The following is a 17687-nucleotide window of genomic DNA, read 5'->3' on the forward strand; positions in this document are numbered from 1 at the left end:
CAAACCAGTTAAATCATCTAAAAAGACAGAAAAACCGAATCAAGTTCAGCTTTTCCTAAAAAAATTAATGAATCACTGACTGATTAAATTGAAAGGGATCATCCAAAGAGAATTTCTTCTCATCAGTGAAGAGTATCTTTGTAAAAAACGCCTTTCAGCAAACTCAAAAAAAGTCACCTAAATATTGTATTGCCAAGATAGATGTAGGTTGCGTAATGTCTTCTTTTTTGCCAATTCAAAAGTTGTCTCAAATTGAATTTTTCTGAGATGTGAAGCGGTCAATATTTTGAGTGATTTGATATAATCAGCTCCGTAAATTAGATTAAGCAGTTACGCACTTGGAATTGACCAAATAACCCAATTTTTTCGTAATTTCATGGGACCTTAAGTGTTTACTTAACGTAAAAAAGCTATAGTAAAATGAGTTCATAACTACTGCAAAATATTTGAATTTAGATTAAGTAGTTAAGTGTTCACCTACATTAAGAATATCTTAAGACATGAAGGGACAAAATGCCTGCAGATCGAAATTTCAATACATCAAGGGAAGTTCTGCTTTCTGTAGATTAAATCATTATTATATGTTAATGGAAGTCAACACAACCCTAAGAAATCATCTCATCATTCAGCTTCTGTATATTCGTCGCATTTAAGGGCTGCCTTAAGAAAAATGAGCCATTTAGGCGAATGCAAATTAAGGGCCCTTCCTGCAATCGTTCTCTTTTGATTCGGAGGCAATTACTGACAGGATATCACAAAAGGTGGATCTGAAACCCTTCATACTATCTTTTCTTGCAAAGGAACTAATGTTTTATATTAGGGGATGATTACAAAGCCCAACTACATCACGTTAACGTCTCAAGAAAAGTAAAACCCAAGGTTCCAATCAGTCTCCGATTTTATGTATTTTTTCTCTTGACCGATGATGTTTTCAGCACTGAAGAAAGCGCAATCAAGATGGTATTGCAACCACCATGGGGGTATCATCCTCGGTGGTATATTCATGTCACACACAACGTAACTTCGCAGCTAAACTTAGCTTAAACATTCAAATCAACAGAAAAAGGGTCCAAAGGCCAACCGCTAGATGATGATTTTAAAACTTTTTACTTCACCCGTAGCAAGTTTAAGACTGAGGAAAGTGGCCGACCTAGACGGACCCACCTGCCTACCGAACGGGAGAAAGGCTAAAGAAGAAGGGGAGGTGATGAACTCCACTTTGCCTTGTCCAGAGAAAAAGTCAGACTTTAACTTACAATGCAAATTTCCCATTGTGAGCCTCATCTGCTCGCTGCCTCTGCATTCTAAATGAAACTTTAAGCCAAAGATGGATAAAAAATCGTAGAGTCCTTCCTTGAAAACGAAGGTAATTGAGGAATCAGCAGCGTCTAGTGAATACATGAAGTAGTGCGGGACTCTTCATTTTCATATTTTCTAGTGTACCTTACCCATTTTTACGACATTGTGTCGCCGATTGTCATGTAGTAAGAAAGTCTACCCTGTCTTTCGCAGTATTGTAGTCATCTGACCTTCAATTCTCGACTCAAACACCATAATTTTATTCAATACCGATCCGATACCGATCATGTGCGACCGTTTGAGCTGATTCCACCCAAAGCAAAGTATGACCTTGCAACCGTGACTATTTCGTTTCGCTGTTGACAATGCCAGTTATTCTTACTTTTGACACCTCCCTTGATAAGGTAATGCCTTCAATTCTGCAGTCTTGAAAACCTTTTCCTTTCCACTGTGGGCCTTCATTTCAGAAGGCAGCGATAGACTCCAGCGTCTCGTTGACTTTGCATAGAAATGGTTCGTACTTAAATAACCGGACCGTTAGCCAGCGAGCCTTTGAATGAAAACAGATAGTATCTGTGTATCAACCGCTACCTATTTATATTTAAAGAAGACAAAACTAAGTTCTGGCAAATTCGTCATCGTATGATCCATAGTGAATCAGTAGTCCAAAAGAGGGCATCTACTTTCAAAAAGGATTTCCCTTCTCCTTCCACCTGCGCTTGATCCTCGATTGAACACTGTACAGAAGAAAATAAGGGATACTATCAAATCTGCCGCGAATGGAATCGACTCCTAGAGGAAAACGAGCCACTGGTTTAGCGAGTAATACCAAAAAGTATAGAAGGTTTGTGTACCACACACAGTATTCGCCAAAATGAAATCCAATACAATTTCCCTAGATACGAAGTCGGCTTTATAATTTTAGATTAAACGGCCAACTTGATTCCAGCATCGATCTACCTTCTGTATAAAAAGTACCCCAAAAACGGCAAGTCAAAATAATCCCTCAAAAGGAATCGGTAACAATTTTTTTCCTTAAGTTGGTACAACTTTCCTTAATTTCCAAAAAAAGTGAGTGCGATCTGTCACCTTGCGTTTTTACAGCAGCTGTCACTGTCAGTCTACCTTCATAGTATTCTGCGAATTTCACTATGAATAAAAAAGTTGAACAAACAGTTTGCCTCAAATATTGTGTTGAGAACAAAATTTCTGTGCTGATTCTTTGAAAATGTTGAACCAGACCTTCGGTGACTTATCTATGTCGAAAACGCAAGCATACGAGTGGTACAAATCATTCAAAAAGGGGTAAAGTGGCGAAAGATTAATCTCTTTCCGGACGGCCTTCAACCTCTACCATTGACGATAACATTGACAAAATAAAGAAATTCATCATTACCATCGAAGTGCAAAAACCAGTATCCGGTCTAGGGCTGTCTTAATAAGGAACTCCAGACATCCCGGTTTTCGCCGAGGTCCACCTAGTCGATGTCCCTAACAGCTGTCAGGCGTCCTCACCTACGCTATCGCTCCATCTCAAACAGGTTCTGCCTCGTCTTCCTTTTCTACCATAGATATTGCCCTTATAGTCTTTTCGGGCTGGATCATCCTCATCCAGACGGATTAAGTGACCCGCCCACGGCAACCTGTTGACCCACAACGAGACGGTCATGGTATCGCTCATAGATTTCGCCGTTATGTAGGCTACGGAATCGTCCATCCTCATATAGAGGACCAAAAATTCTTCGGGGGATTCTTCTTTCAAACGCGGCCAAGAGTTCGCAGGTTTTTTTTTTGCTAAGAACCGAGGAATATATAAGGACTGGGAAAAATGGTAGTCTTGTACAGTAAGAGCTTTGACCCTATGGGGAGACGTTTCGAGCGAAACAGTTTTTATAAGTTGAAATAGTCTCTGTTGGCTACCAACAACCGTGCGCGGTTTTCATCGAGCGTAGTTGTTGTCGGTTGGGATTTTTTACTCTAGATAGGAGAAATTATTAACGATCTCAAAGTTGTAGTCTCCTATCTTTATTCTTCCTGTTTCACCAGTGCGGTTTGATGTTGTTGGCTGGTTGGTTGGCTAGAAATGTTGGAGTATATTACCAATAAGCGGATAAATTTGAATTCACAAATGAAACTTGAAGTATCGTGTTGCTACTTAGTTCTCAATGCAAAGTGAGCAAAACACGTAAGGCAGCCTTGCAATATGCAGTCATGGCTTCATTGCATGTTCGGAATGATGCACTCTCTAATGGCAGTCAAATAATAATAATCGTTGACGCAACAATCCATAGTGGATCAGAGCCTTGAAGTTTGTTAGAGTACTTCATTCAAGATCGGTGCACTATATTACACTGTAGGAGGCAATGTGGTCAGCATTGCGCTTGACTGTGATTATTACCCTGATTTGACCCTGGTATTCTTTCAAAGCTGAGTTAACGACAAATCCCTCTACCAACAACAAGATGAGATGAGACCTTCCGCTACAACAGCCCAGCGCCCTAACCAGTTCAGCCATCCGGATAAAGGCTACCAAAGGAAGACATAAATAAGTAACTTTTGTCAACACTCATAACTTTCATCTAAAGCAGGCTCACCACCTGCGCTGAGTCAAGAAGGATTTGTCTCACATACATACATAAAAAAAAAACCCGATCGCGAGACCTCTGGTGCCAGATGCTTGCAAATGCATACAAAAATAAGGCGGGAGGCGGCCCCATTGCGGCATCAAAACGGCGCACCACCCCGGATCGGCGACTGATATGTACCCATATAGCTTCGTCGTTGTTAGTGTTGATTCTCCTTTTGAGTGACGCTACGAAGGTTTTCACTCGTCCATTTAACATGTTCCATGCGGTTGTTGACAGTCAGGAATGTTTGTTAGCTCAGGATTACACGCCCCCTTGAAATCCTAAGAAATAAGAAAGCTCATTCGTTTCCTGGATTAGAAGTATCCCCTGAACGTATTAAATAAAAATGCTTGGCACTACGCAAAATTCCTTTCGAAGTTGTCGCCATTGTTTTTGGAACCAGCATTTAGATCCAAAGTTGTAGTCATGGTGTTCATGGAGAAAGCAATGGCAGACTCCAGCGCATCGTTGACTTTGCATAGAAATGGTTCGTGCTCCAATAACCAGATCGATAACTAGATTGTGAGTCTTGGAATGAAAACAGATAGTCTTTGTGTATTTTCAATTTCCAAGCATACTTGGGAAACAGTATGACACAAATCAACTGCTACGTAAACAAAACCAAATTCTGACAGACTCGTCACCCCTAAGATCCATAGTGAATCGGAAGTGCAAAGGAGGGCCTCTACTTTCTAGCTTGGTCCTTCTTCCTCCTGAGTTCGATCCTCGATGGAACACTGTACAGAAGAAAATGAGGGGATATTATCAAGTCTTCCACGAATGGTATATTGGTAATCGACTCCGAGAAGAAAACGAACCACTGGTTTAGCGTGTACTACCATAAACAAATTGTTCGCTGGTGACTATTCGAGATTGGTGTACCACAAACAGTATTCGTGAAAATGACATCCAATACATTTTCCCTGGATACCAAGGTGGATTTACAATTGAAAATTGAACAACCGACGACTTGTTTCAAGTGCCGATCTATGAAAAGGACTAATCAAGTCGGGAAACCGGAAACTGGACGCTTCAGGAAGGCAATCAACACTACAGCTAAACCTGAGCCATTGGCTCAGGACCTGCTCTCCCAGACGGTATTGGAAAACCAAATCAACGTTGCTATTATCTGCGAGCAATACAGAAATTCAGACAGTGGAGTTTGGGTCGCCGATAAGAGCGGAAAAGTAGCGATATGGACATCCAGAATTCGAGCTATAGGAGGAACCAGCTGAAAGGTGGGCAGCTAATAAGTTTGACAAAGAAATTTTCGAAGAAGTTCCGCAGCAGAAGATAAAGCTTTACAGATCGGCGAGAAGTTGCGGCGAGCATGTGACGCCTCTATTCCAAGGTGTGTTGTATCCTAGAAACGAGTTCCGAACTTTTGGTGGAACTCTGAAATCGGAGAATCCCGCAAGGCCAGAAGGCACAGTCAGCGGAATAGAAACGGATTTGGATACGAGCAGCTACATGAAGAATACAAAAACGCTCGAAAGAAATTACATGTGGCCATAAGAAAAAGTAAAAACGAACACTTTAAGCGACTGGGTAAGGAAGCTGACACGAACCCCTGGGATGGCACCTATAAGACAATAACATCGAAAGTCAAAGGCAAACGCTCCCCACCAATTTCTTCCCCTACTCTGCTTAATGGAATAGTAACGGATCTTTTCCCACAGAATGTTAGTACCGCTAAACTTCCCACTGTCGAGATAGACACCGCCGAAGTTCCCAGGCTAAGTGAAAAGGAGGTCGTCGAAGCTGCGGAAAAAATAGTTGGAAATAAACCACCTGGCTTGGATAGCATCCCCAATAAAGCTTTCAAGGCAGCAGTGAAAATAGCTCAAAATATGTTTGCCGAGGCGTTCACCACATCCCTTAAAGCAGGAGCATTGCCTACACGATGGAAGAAGCAGAGATTAATACTAGTCCCCAAGCCAAGCAGACTTTTGGGGGAAGCTTCGCCTTACAGGCCGATATGCCTTCCAAATAATACTGGCAAACTATTCGAACGAGTAATCTATAACATATTACTTCCAATTGCCAAAAAGGATAGCGGTCTCTCCGAGAATTAGTTCGGTTTTCGAAAGGGGAGGTCTACAATGGATGCAGTTATCCTAGTAGCTAACACAGCTAAGACAGCACTCGACAAGGACAAATGTTGTATAGTGATCACACTCGATGTGAAGAACACCTTCAATTCCGCTAGATGGAGCAAAAGACTTGAGTCCCTAAACAATTTAGACGTGGCGAAGTACCTCGTGTGTATCGTTGCCGATTTCCTAGTAATAGAGTTCCGTGCTGCAAATCAGATGAAGGAATGAAATTATACTAAACGACAAGCGGAGTTCCACAAGGGTCTGTCCTAGGGCCACTCTTGTGGATTATTATGTATAACGGAGTACTGACGCTAGACCTTCTCACTGGTGTGGCCTCCATTGGTTTCGCGGACGATATTGGTGTGACGGTTGCTGCACGCCTTCTCGAAGAAGTCAAGCTTTATGCAAATAAAGCAGTCTATGCGATTAAATCATGGTTGGAAAATGCCGGTCTACAGGTCGTAACACGTAAGACGGAAGTAGTACTTATTACCAAGCGGAGAAAGTGCCCTTTATGAAGATCAAAGTTGGAACGCAAACAATTCATCCCAAGCCTGCACTTAAGTACTTAGCCGTAATAATAGACCACAGGTTTCAGTGACTACCTCGAGAAAAGGGATCGAACCTTCAAAGGCGGATGCGGAAGCTTGGAGGAAGGTAGAACCGCGGAAAAGAAATGATCGGAGGAAGATAAGACCGGAGGTGATTTTCATTTCCAAACTAGGCGAAGGGTCATACGCCGACATTCTCAGGAAAGTGAAGGCAGACTCCGAACTCACCAATTTGGGAGACAACGTCAGCCGCATTAGACGGTCCCAGAAGGGAGATCTTATGTTGGAACTTAAGAAATCCAAGGATATAACCGCGGACAAATTCTTAAGCCAAATCAGGAAGACTTTAGGGCAGGAAGCCGACATAAGAGCTAGCAGGCCGGAGATCACTATAATCTGCAAAGATATAGATGAAATCACGACGAAGGAGGAGGTTTGCAAAGCGTTGGAGAAAAAGTTCTTGCAGAACTACAAGAGTAGTGAAAACGCTAAGGAAAGCCTATGGGGGATCACAAACCGCCACCATCAGCCTACCAGTGGAGAACGCACTCAAACTGTTTGCAGCAGGGAGAGTAGGAATGGTTGGGTTATGTGTCGCCTTAGGGAACAGATGACGTTAAAATGGTGCTTTAGATGCCTTGGCTTTTGTCACATTGCGAAGGCATGCACTAGCCCAAATGACTGGTCAAAGCAATGCAGCAGATGCGAAGTGGAAGGCCATATCAACAAGGACTGCGGAGCTGACCCAAATTGTCTACTGTGCAAAGGAAAAGGGGATGTGGACCATCGGCACATTGCTGGCAGCAGCAGGTGCCCGGAATACAGGAGAGCCCTTAACACAAATTGCAAATGAGGTTGATACAAATCAACCTCAACCACTGCGAGGCGGCGCAGGATCTACTCGTGCAAACCATCCGCGAGAAAAACATCGATGTGGTCATACTAAGTGAACCATACCGAAACCACGGTGGTAGCGTTTGGGTCAAAGACCAAACGGGCCAAACGGCGCTGTGGACTTGTGGAGAACAAGCCTTCGAGGAAATAATGGAGCACCCGGAAGAGGGCTTCATCAGAACGAAGGTGAAGGGCATCCACATCTACAGCTGCTATGCTTCACCCAGCGCTACACTCCTCGAGTATGAGCGGATGCTTGCCGCTCTTGCTTTGGATGCAAGAAGACGTTGGCCGATCATAATAGGAGGCGACTTCAATGCGTGGGCTCCTGAACGGGGCAGCCGGATAACTAATGTGAGGGACGTGTTCTCCTCGAAGCGTGGAGCTCGACGTGGTACTGGCGAATGTTGGGTCTTCGTAGACTTTCCGGGGAAGGGGCCTGGGGTCTATAGTGGATCTGCCATACGTGAGTGCCCCTTTAGCCAGTAGAATCGCTTGGCATGTCAGTGAGGACTGTACTCACAACGACCACCAGGCAATCTGCATAGATATCAAGGGCGGATCGAGCTCGAAAAAAAGTTTTCGCAGAATGCCGGGTGGCATGCTTGGCTGGACAGTGAAAGCTTTCGAGGGGGACACGTTTTCCGCGGTGCTCAAATCTGACATATCCCTGAATGGTACGGCCGGAGAGAAAGCCATCCAGATCACTCGATGGGTGACGGAAGCATGCGATGCTACTATGCCCAGAAGGCGATTGCTCCCCAGTAGGCAACCAAACTACTGGTGGAACGGGCAAGGGGGCTTTGCCAGAGGCTCAGGGGAAAACCCGGTGGCGACGGTCGAGAGGAGGCACACAAGCAACTGCGTGGCCGCCTAAAGGAATCCATTCGGAGGAGCAAAAAGAACTGCTTCAAACAGCTGTGCGACCAAATAAATAAATAAATAAATAAAAAGAATGGTGATGAAAAGGCTGCGGAAATCACCCCAGGTGACCTGTCCGATTGTTACCGCTCTGTTCCCTCACCACGAAAATAGGGGAAGACAAATTTTTGTCCAGCTAAATGACGGCATAATACCGCCTGTAACTGTGGAGGAGCTGCGGGAAATATGTGGTAGGTTCGGTGACAACAAGGCCCCAGGTTTGGATGGCATCCCCAACCGAGGTTTGAAACTGGCAGTGCCGAAAAGAAGGAATATTCCCTGCCCACTGGAAAACGCAAAAGTTGGTGTTGCTTCCGAAGCCTGGCAAGCCACCTGGAAACCCAGCGTCGTATCATCCTATCTGCCTCTTCGATACAATGGGGAAGATGATGGAGAGAGTCATCTACAACAGACTCCTTGCGTGATAACAGGAATGGTCCCGATTGAGATGGCGAAAGAAAGACAACGACTTTACAGTTCGCACGAAATGAAACTGTCGTGGAATGGCAGGAGAAATGGGACGAGTCACAAAAAGACCGCTGGACTCACAGAATCGTATGGGATATCCGGAAATGGATCGAGTGACTCCACGGCGAGGTACGTTTCGACCTAACTCAATTCTTGAACGGGGACGGAGGCTATCGAGCATATCTGTACCGATTTGCCCAAAGTGCCCAAATATTGCAGGGTACGCAGAACATGTTTTTTCCCCATTGGCCGAGATTCGCAGTCCAAAGGTCTGCATTAGAAGCTACAACCGGGGAATACTTTACACCTGGAAATATAATGGAAGATATGGTGAAAGCGAAGGGGATATGGATCGAAGTCGAAAAGATGATTGCAATCATTGGTAAGAAGCTTAGGCAGGAAGAAGTCAGCCGAAAGAACACGAATGTTAACACGAGGACAGAATAAATTCTGATCAGCCCCACGGCTTAATACCAAATGAGAGTTCCTCGGGGAGAGTGGAAGGAGAGAGAGGTGTTTTAGTGCGTAAGAGTCCCACGTGTGGCAGGGGCATGCGGTAGCTTTTGAACCTTTTCACATTCCATCGGCAAAAAAAGACAGACAGATAGGCAGATATCGACTCGAATAAAAACTGCATTCTTAGGCTTCCCATCACAGTTAATCCAAGATTCTAAATCTATGTATTTTCGTTGAACTGGATATCACCTATTTGAACCCGAAATAGTCAGTTTTGTTCACTTGTAACGCTGATCCATCCTATGGTAGTAGATAGGTCGGACGGTTCTTTGTACAATAAAAAGGGGCTGTTCATCTAGAAAGCCAAGGTTTGGCGCGCCAATATGTAAATACAACTTTGTAAGTCTACATCAATAGAAGTTCTTCTCACATTTGACTATCACTCTACTCCATTAGGATCTGATCAATACCTGTACAAAAATTAACTTTTTGCTTGAAAATCTGGATATCTGACGGCCAGTGTATGAATCAAACTGAAATTCATACTGTGAAAAACAACTCGTAAACTTGACGGGCATCTAGCGCCTCATTCAGCCTTAGTTTTTTTGCAACACAAATCTAAAAATATCTAATGAGCCTACCAAGATACCACCTCCTCCACCACGCCAAATTCTGTTAAAAAAAATTAACCATCGATCTTTATCGGTCTAACTTAGAGATGGTATCCCTAGACAGCGTTCGTCACACCATGCGAAGGCATTACTCATCAAAACTTGGCGGCATCCCGCTGAATATTTGGTGAAATAATTCCATTGTAGACATAATCCATTTATCATCTACTCGTCACCTGCCAAAATGGGAATAATAGAAGTTTGGAAAAAAGATATCTGCTTGTATCGGAGTCAAGGTTATTTTCGGACCATTTGCGAGGAGTGAATCGCCTTTGGGTGGATTCACTGGCAAATTTGTCTCTTTCGGCTTGAAATGAATGAGAAATTCAATCAAAGGTGAGTTTGGTGGTACACGAGTGACTTACCTATAAAAGCCAATTTTGAAGGAGAACTATTGTCACCTACTGAAAACCGAATGAATGCTGTGCAAACAAATTTGAAATTTATTCAAAATTACGGGGAAAAGTACAATCGACATGGTTGATTGAATAACACAATCCGTGACTTAGTATCTAAATGGCAGAATTAAACAAACTTTTATCAATGAACGGAAATCTTTTAATTAATTTATTCAAAAGCCAAGTTAAAATGTAGAAGAAATGTATCTACAAGTTACCATAATTCGCGTGTTTTGGATTACATTACATTTTATCCAATGATGTTACGGTTTGGAAAGTAACGGTCTAGTCATGTATCTAATGTCTAATATGTTCAATACGGTAACATCTTAAAGATGCAGTGGCCACCAGTCTCTTGGACGTGTAACGAAATACTCTACAACTTAATCTTATGACGATGGTCGACATGCTTGCTATCAGTTTACATTATATAAAGGCTTAAGAAACATTTTTGATTGAAGCACATAAGGAGAGAAATTGATCTGGTCCTACAGCTAGAAGAAATTATTGTGCAATTTTCGATACGCGCAAACACCGGGGGAGCATTTAATGAACGACACCAGATACCATTTTTACAGTGAATTAAAATTCGTCTAGACAATTTGTACCTAAATGGCTATGGAGAAAAAGTACGTCAATTTTATGGCAATCTTTTCGAAATCAGCAATACTTAGCAAATACCTCTTAATCCAAGCTGTAAAATTGGATTAAAATAACACAGAGATTTGCTGGAGCAGAGCAACACGTGTTTGATTCATTCGGGATCAATATTGGTAGAATAGGTGTCACTGCACTCAATTAATTCATAGCGTGAAATTAATCATTTTATGATGGATCTGAAAAGGAAATTTGCCAAGGTTAAACTATTTATACGCTCAACTGAAATTACATAAAAAAATCAATGAATGGTTGGAGTAGATATCGCACCAGATAGGAGCGTGTTCAATAAGATTTGGTTTAAAAGGCGACTCGCATGTGCCGTATTGAAACTAGGTCTGCAAAAAAAACCATCTTGAATCCATGTTGTCCGCATTCTGGTGATTAACTTAAATTCATATTTCGGTTAACAAAATTGGTTTTGGACTTTCTCCTTTCTAAGATAGGAAGTCTTTACTCCTACTCCCAAGTCTGTCGACCGGGTGGTGGAAAGGGGGGATCTCACCCGGGCCCGGCTTTTTCTCGGGGGCTTGGAATAGAAAAAACTGCAATCTAAAAAGAGATAATAGGGGAACCGCACAACTTTCATCCGAAACCCTTATAATTTCCGTCCCGGGTCTCATTTTCCGCATTATTTTCACCCCGGGGGCTGAATTTTCTCTCTAAGGCCCTGCCTACTCCACTATCGTCCAGGCTGCCAATTTTAGAGGCAGTCAGTCGGTACTGTAGCAATAAATGACTTAGGTATTCCTACATCCGTTGCGCAATGGATCCTTCTAAAGCTTTTTGACGAGAGAAGTAGTAAGACCATCAGATATTTCAATTCGTTTGTGAATCCATTTTATGGGTGGAATTCACTTCCAGGTCCTGTCTGCAAGTCGCACAAATGTTTTGCTAAAGGACGGAGAATTATGTGGAATCAGAGTCAAAGTTGGTGTCCTCGAAAAACATCCTTTCAATGAAAAGCTTTTGGAGGTAGACTTGCGCAACACCGTGAACAAATTACTTTTTCAAGGGGTCCAAGTCCACAGACATGCAGAATCAATGACTAACTTGATTTGTCCAAGATCTCAAGGCCATGGGATCTGCGCCTTTATTCTCCTAACTAGAAAAGGCCCTTTTGAAGAGTTCCTTTTTGGACTGTTAGGCTTTCTCTGTTGGATAATCATTTACGATAACGCCCTAGTTACGCCGAATTATTCTACAATCATGATTGTTCTCATCATGAATTTCAAAGATAATCTGGTCTCCGTTAATGTAGAAGAACTCTAAATCGCACACTGAAGCAATCATCGTTGAGATTCTACAGACCAAAATGCACTGCCTCCAAACGTCTAGATTTTCCGATTGCGTCCTCCGATTTCTAATCCGCTGCCTTCATCAACTTCTAATTGATGAACTTCTTAATTGTTAAATAGTTGGTAGTGTTTATAATTTTAGTTGATTTGCCGCACGACGCTTCGCCTTGATAACACGAATGCATTCAGCATTTTCCCAGATGATTCCGTGAGGAATCATACTTCACATCCAAACCATAGCATAGATCTTGCGATTGATTTGTAGATCAAAGCTTCGTACTCCTGTTGTCTCCTAGCCTCATCAGATTTACTCGACACTGAAGAGAAACCAGAGCATTTTTTCGTGTCCACTCCATCCGAACTGACGCTGTCGATGAAGGAGTGAGTACTGAGGATTGCCAACTCTCCACTGCAAAGGAACTAGTCTAGGCGGTCCTGTCCATGAAAGACAAAAAAAAAAACACCAGAACCGGACGCTATTCCCAGCAAAGTATTGAAACTCGTTTGTAAATACAAGCTGGACTTACTATTCGGTGCATTCAATGCATGTTTGACAACGGGTGTTTTTCCCTCCCGCTGGAAGGTTGCGATACTTGTGCTGTTAAGCAAGGGCAAAGGCGGCTCAGAAGCGCCGTCAGCGTATCACCCGCTCAATATGTTGGACACGGCAGGGAAGCTGCTTGAGAAGTTCATCAAGCCGCGACTGACTGACGCAATATGTGCTGCGGAAGAATACTCACCAACACGATATGGTTTTAGAATGGGGCGATCCACAATTAATGCCATTGAGGAGATGGTCCAAGCGGTAAAATTGGCTGAGGCACACAGTCGCCACTGTCGGCGGGTGGTGCCTCTTGTGACCCTCGACGTGTGAAACACCTTTATTTCTGCGAGATGGTGCGACATGCTTGAGGGACTTGAAAATCGCTTCCACTCTCCAGGCTACCTAATGTGGATGTTGAGGGAATATGTAAAGGACCGTGCCCTACTCTATGAGCTCCGCAAGGACAGCGCAGAATAAAGGTAACATCAGGGGCGGCTCATGGAACTATCCTTGAGAGAAATAATAAAGCTGTCGCTTGTAAAGAATGAGTCCGTACTCCCAGCCGATGACGGCAATCTCGGGAAAAACAATCGAGAGGTAGGTGTACCGCGCATCTAATCAAAGGCGTGCGACCGTGGTTCAATCGAAAGCACGGAAAAGTTGACTATTGCCTAACCCAGCCGCTGAGTGGACACGGCTATTTTCAATCTTACCTGCACACAATCGGGAAACCACGGTCACCTGACTGTATTTATAGCAAGGTCCTGATGGATGATGTTTGCCACACCTTTCTCTTCTGTAGAAGGTGTGAGCGCCATTACAATCAGCTTTCGATGGGAGGGTGCCTTCGGTCCCGGGACGCCATAATTGAGGCCATGCTGCAGAGCGAGGACACTGGAGGCGAGTTAACGTGCCACTCGACTCCACGTATCTTCGATCGATAAAAGAGATACCAGGGTAGCTGAGGCTCCCGGAATCCAAGGGGTTTTGCTCCTATACTGAATAGGCCTGGTCTGAGATAATGTGTCAAACGGGTCCGGGTCAGAGTCCTGGAGGCTTCAGGTGGGTGTTTTAGCCGATAGTCTGTCTGAGACCGTAGTCCGACATTTTGTGCGTAAATGCACATTACGCTCCTGATGGTGACCTCGTCCGCACCGGCAATATTCGGTGAGACCCCCTAGTTCAATATTATACAGTGAGTAACCACAGAAAGGCGATGAACATTGAGCAAAATTGCTCCTTTTTCGGCGCCACGTCCCGTCATAAGATGTGGCTGACTGCGGAATCGTGGAAGCGAATCGGTGCAGAAAAAGGACTGAAGACAGCTACGAATGATCGCGGGCGTCACGCGCCCAAACTTCGAAATTCCGGGTTCTTGAATGTAGTGCGCGGCGTGAGAAAAGGACAATTTATATTTCGCTGGTCACAGAAGCGAAAGATGCCGCAGAACATAACGATCTCAGAAGTGTATACCGCATCACGGAAGAGCTCGCATGTGGTCTTCCGTCTTTCGATGGTCACGGGAATGACATTAGCGTCGACTTCGCATCCAGGATGATGAACAGCTGCAGCGAATCACCAAAGAGTTTGCATATGGTCGCAAATCTTTGGATGGTCCTGTGAAGACCTTTAACGTCGACTTTTCATCCACGATGATGCGCAGCTGAGGAAGTGGAAAGAGCACTTCGCCACGGTTCTTATCCGTATCACATCCGGTGAAGTTCCTTCTCAACTGGCTGAAACGGCTAGACGCCGTAACACAAGATAGGATTTACTAACTGGCCTTAACTTGACCTTTCCGGATAGTATGTCATGCTTAGCTTGCATGAAACATTTTCAAATCAGGACGGACTGAAAACTGGATGTCACGTCACTTCCATCCTGAAGGGACAAAATTGCTTGTATTAGCAAATGTTGCTGTGAATGAGGCAAAATATCTCGGCATGCAACTGGATTGTTGACTAACCTTCAAGAAGCACATCGGCACAAAAACACTAGATAAGAAGCTGAAAGTCAAAATAAAAATTATAAACTTGAACTCGAATAAAAACGCCCGCTCTTCGTGGATGTCATGATGTCAACCTGGAATTAAGGTCTGAGCTTCAACTTCCAAAATAAAATGAATGAGCGCCGGTGCAGCTGGGAACATGAAAATTATTCACTAAGACTCGATAATTACGATAATAAAAGGGGCAGTGTCACCTTAGATAGTGAAATTAGGGGAAGACCAGCTTCTCACCCTAAACCCTTAGTAAAGGGCCTACTGCAACATTGTAGTACGAGCCGATTTAAAAACTGACTTTTTCTAGGAATTGATGAGAAAATAAAACACTTTTGAAAGAATAGATTTCGTGTATTATTAGTTCGTTATCAGCAGCAACTACTACTAATACTAGTAAAATACAGTCTGCCAAAAACCTGCGCTTGACTATTTTTGAAATGAATAAGTATTCCCTACATTGAAAGAACACTAACAGTTGCCTTTCATTTTTCCAGGATACGATTTGGTGTAAAGGATGGCCACTGGCCCTATCTTCAGGCGCTGTTGTGCTCCACTTGGGAATGATAGATGAATCTTCTGTACGAAATCACGATCTTTACTTATGCGCAAGGCCAGGTAAGTCTAATTGCGTTCATCCCTATATAGGTTGACAAAAACTTCAACATTCAAACTAACCCCCTATCACCTTTCAGCTGAAAATTCAAAACCAGAATTGTGTATAGCTTGGCGTTCGCCACCCAAGCCAGATATCACCTGTCGGATACTCGATCCAACTTCAACATCGTTTAGTCCTTTCAGCATAGAAATGCTTGCGGACGAGCTTCCTCAACTTCTACAAAATTTACTGGTCAGTGTGGAACGCGTTATTGGACGTGTCCCACTTAATGACCTTTCATATCCCTCAACTCTAGATAATTTGGGAAATAGTGCAAATACTTCAAACGGAAATGAAGGAATTCGTCAAAAATCTAATATTGGCGAAGGTAATGTGACTAATTCACCGAAGTGCGTTTTGAAACGAAGTGATTTGATTACAAAAGGCAAAATGATGAACAGTAAATATATTTTGAGACGGTTCTCGACTAAATTTGAAACGAGCGCGTGTGAAAGTGCCTCAGCAGATGCGAAAAATCTACCTACGCCTGGTCAACCGGTGTTTTGTTTGGGCGGGTCTTTTCCGCATATTGATAGCGATGAGGAGAATCCGGAGGAGAGGAAATCAAGTAATACAGGTAAGAGATTTTTTTAATCCATGCCTTATCTTCAGAGAACCGTGACGAAAGTTATTCCAAAATTTTCCATTAATTGATCTATGAAATAGCAGAAGAGCTAACGCATACTACTGACCTAAGGAGGCGACCCTGGTACCTCATGGTTGACCACAATCAACCTGGATTACCATTTTAGCCTCCTCCACTTTAATATTAGTTACAAATGGCGCTCAATGTAGGAACCAGCATTCTAGTTAGTGAACCTGTGGATGACATCCTATTCCCGCTCTCAGTTTCTTTCTGGAGGGTCGCATAGAGATACATCAGTTTCTCAACTTTGTGCCCGACTAAGCTCCACTTCGGGTTATACGTCGTTTCCCTATAAACCAAGTACTCCTAAGCCTCATTCCTATTCCGCCTTGTAGAATGGCGTTTTCCTTCTCGTTCCTTTGTTGGTATGCCTCAAAAATTTGTTTTAAGATTTATCGGCTGTAGGATTACCTTCCACAATTCTGTCGACTTGTAGCTTTTTGCGACTATATGCTGTCAGGTATTGTCGCCCAACTTCCAATGGGTGTCCTTCCTTACCTGTTTGTCAAAGGATGATCTGTTAGTTCAAATGATTTGCAGAGTTGTTGTCATTCTTTTCTCTTCATCGGCATTAGATGACGTATGAGATGGAACTTTAATACAGAATACGGAAACTGTTGGCTTAAAATATATTTACTTCGGCCTCAATGGTTCATCCCTACTTGCGTTTCGAAGTGGATTGCATTCTTATGATTTTCTTGTGTTTGACTTAGTTATCTGATACTCTATGACGGGAGACAACTCGTCTAATGTTTCCTTTTTCTGTATCCTGAGAGAATAGAGTTGGACATTTTTTAACAAAGTTCTGAACAAACATCATTTGTTTGTCTTTATTGCTTGACGTCCATTTATTTTCATAATTTTTTATGTCTTGCTCTCCATTCTTGATGTCGTTACCATTAATTATTCACTTAAGTCCGTTTTGGCTCTTGGCTCAACTCTATATATGGCTGCTTCTCAGTTATCCTTGGTTGATCTAGGGTAACTTAATAAATGTCCCATCAACGGAATTACTTGCCGATGTCCCTTTCCTTTCCTTCTTTTGCCAAGCCAGACGGGTTCTTCTGAGTTTACTTCTCCATCGCACCACGGCCATTAACGGTAGCCCAAGGCAACGAAGAAAAATCCTATGGACTGCAACGGTTCTTCCATTTACGATGCAAGGACGTTTCCAAAATCAGTAATAAGAAATACCGAAATAGGGACGAGATCTCAGAGACTGCGCCTCATCTACAACTGATGTGTCTACATTCAGCTAGACCGATACTCACCATGGATGATTTATTGCAGACATACTCAGAAAAGAGTTTGCTGTCCGGATTGTTGGTAATGATGTGACTCACAATTCCAATACGTGGCGCTTTGTGATGAGAGCCCCTGCGGTTTTGCATCTGCAATTTGCTATCAAGCGGTTTCTTTCGTTTTCATCAACAGAGTAGAGTGCTTGGGTTGAGCTGACTCCGCCTACGAACGGAACAAATGCTGAAGAAAAAGGAAAAAT

The 17687-nt window shown here is 43.2% G+C and overlaps 1 protein-coding gene across 5 annotated transcripts in view; it reads left to right on the plus strand.

Annotated features, from left to right (window-relative positions):
• Positions 1-17687, plus strand: part of LOC119648013 — a 416281-nt gene that overhangs the window by 210210 nt on the left and 188384 nt on the right. For all 5 annotated transcript variants that reach the window (XM_038049415.1, XM_038049416.1, XM_038049417.1 and 2 more), the window contains 2 exons: positions 15380-15500; positions 15578-16117. In XM_038049415.1, the coding sequence (XP_037905343.1) occupies positions 15380-15500; positions 15578-16117 (661 nt within the window). The remainder of the gene's footprint in view (positions 1-15379; positions 15501-15577; positions 16118-17687) is intronic.

Source organism: Hermetia illucens, chromosome 2, assembly GCF_905115235.1.
Source record: "Hermetia illucens chromosome 2, iHerIll2.2.curated.20191125, whole genome shotgun sequence".
In the NCBI taxonomy this organism is placed as follows: domain Eukaryota; kingdom Metazoa; phylum Arthropoda; class Insecta; order Diptera; family Stratiomyidae; genus Hermetia; species Hermetia illucens.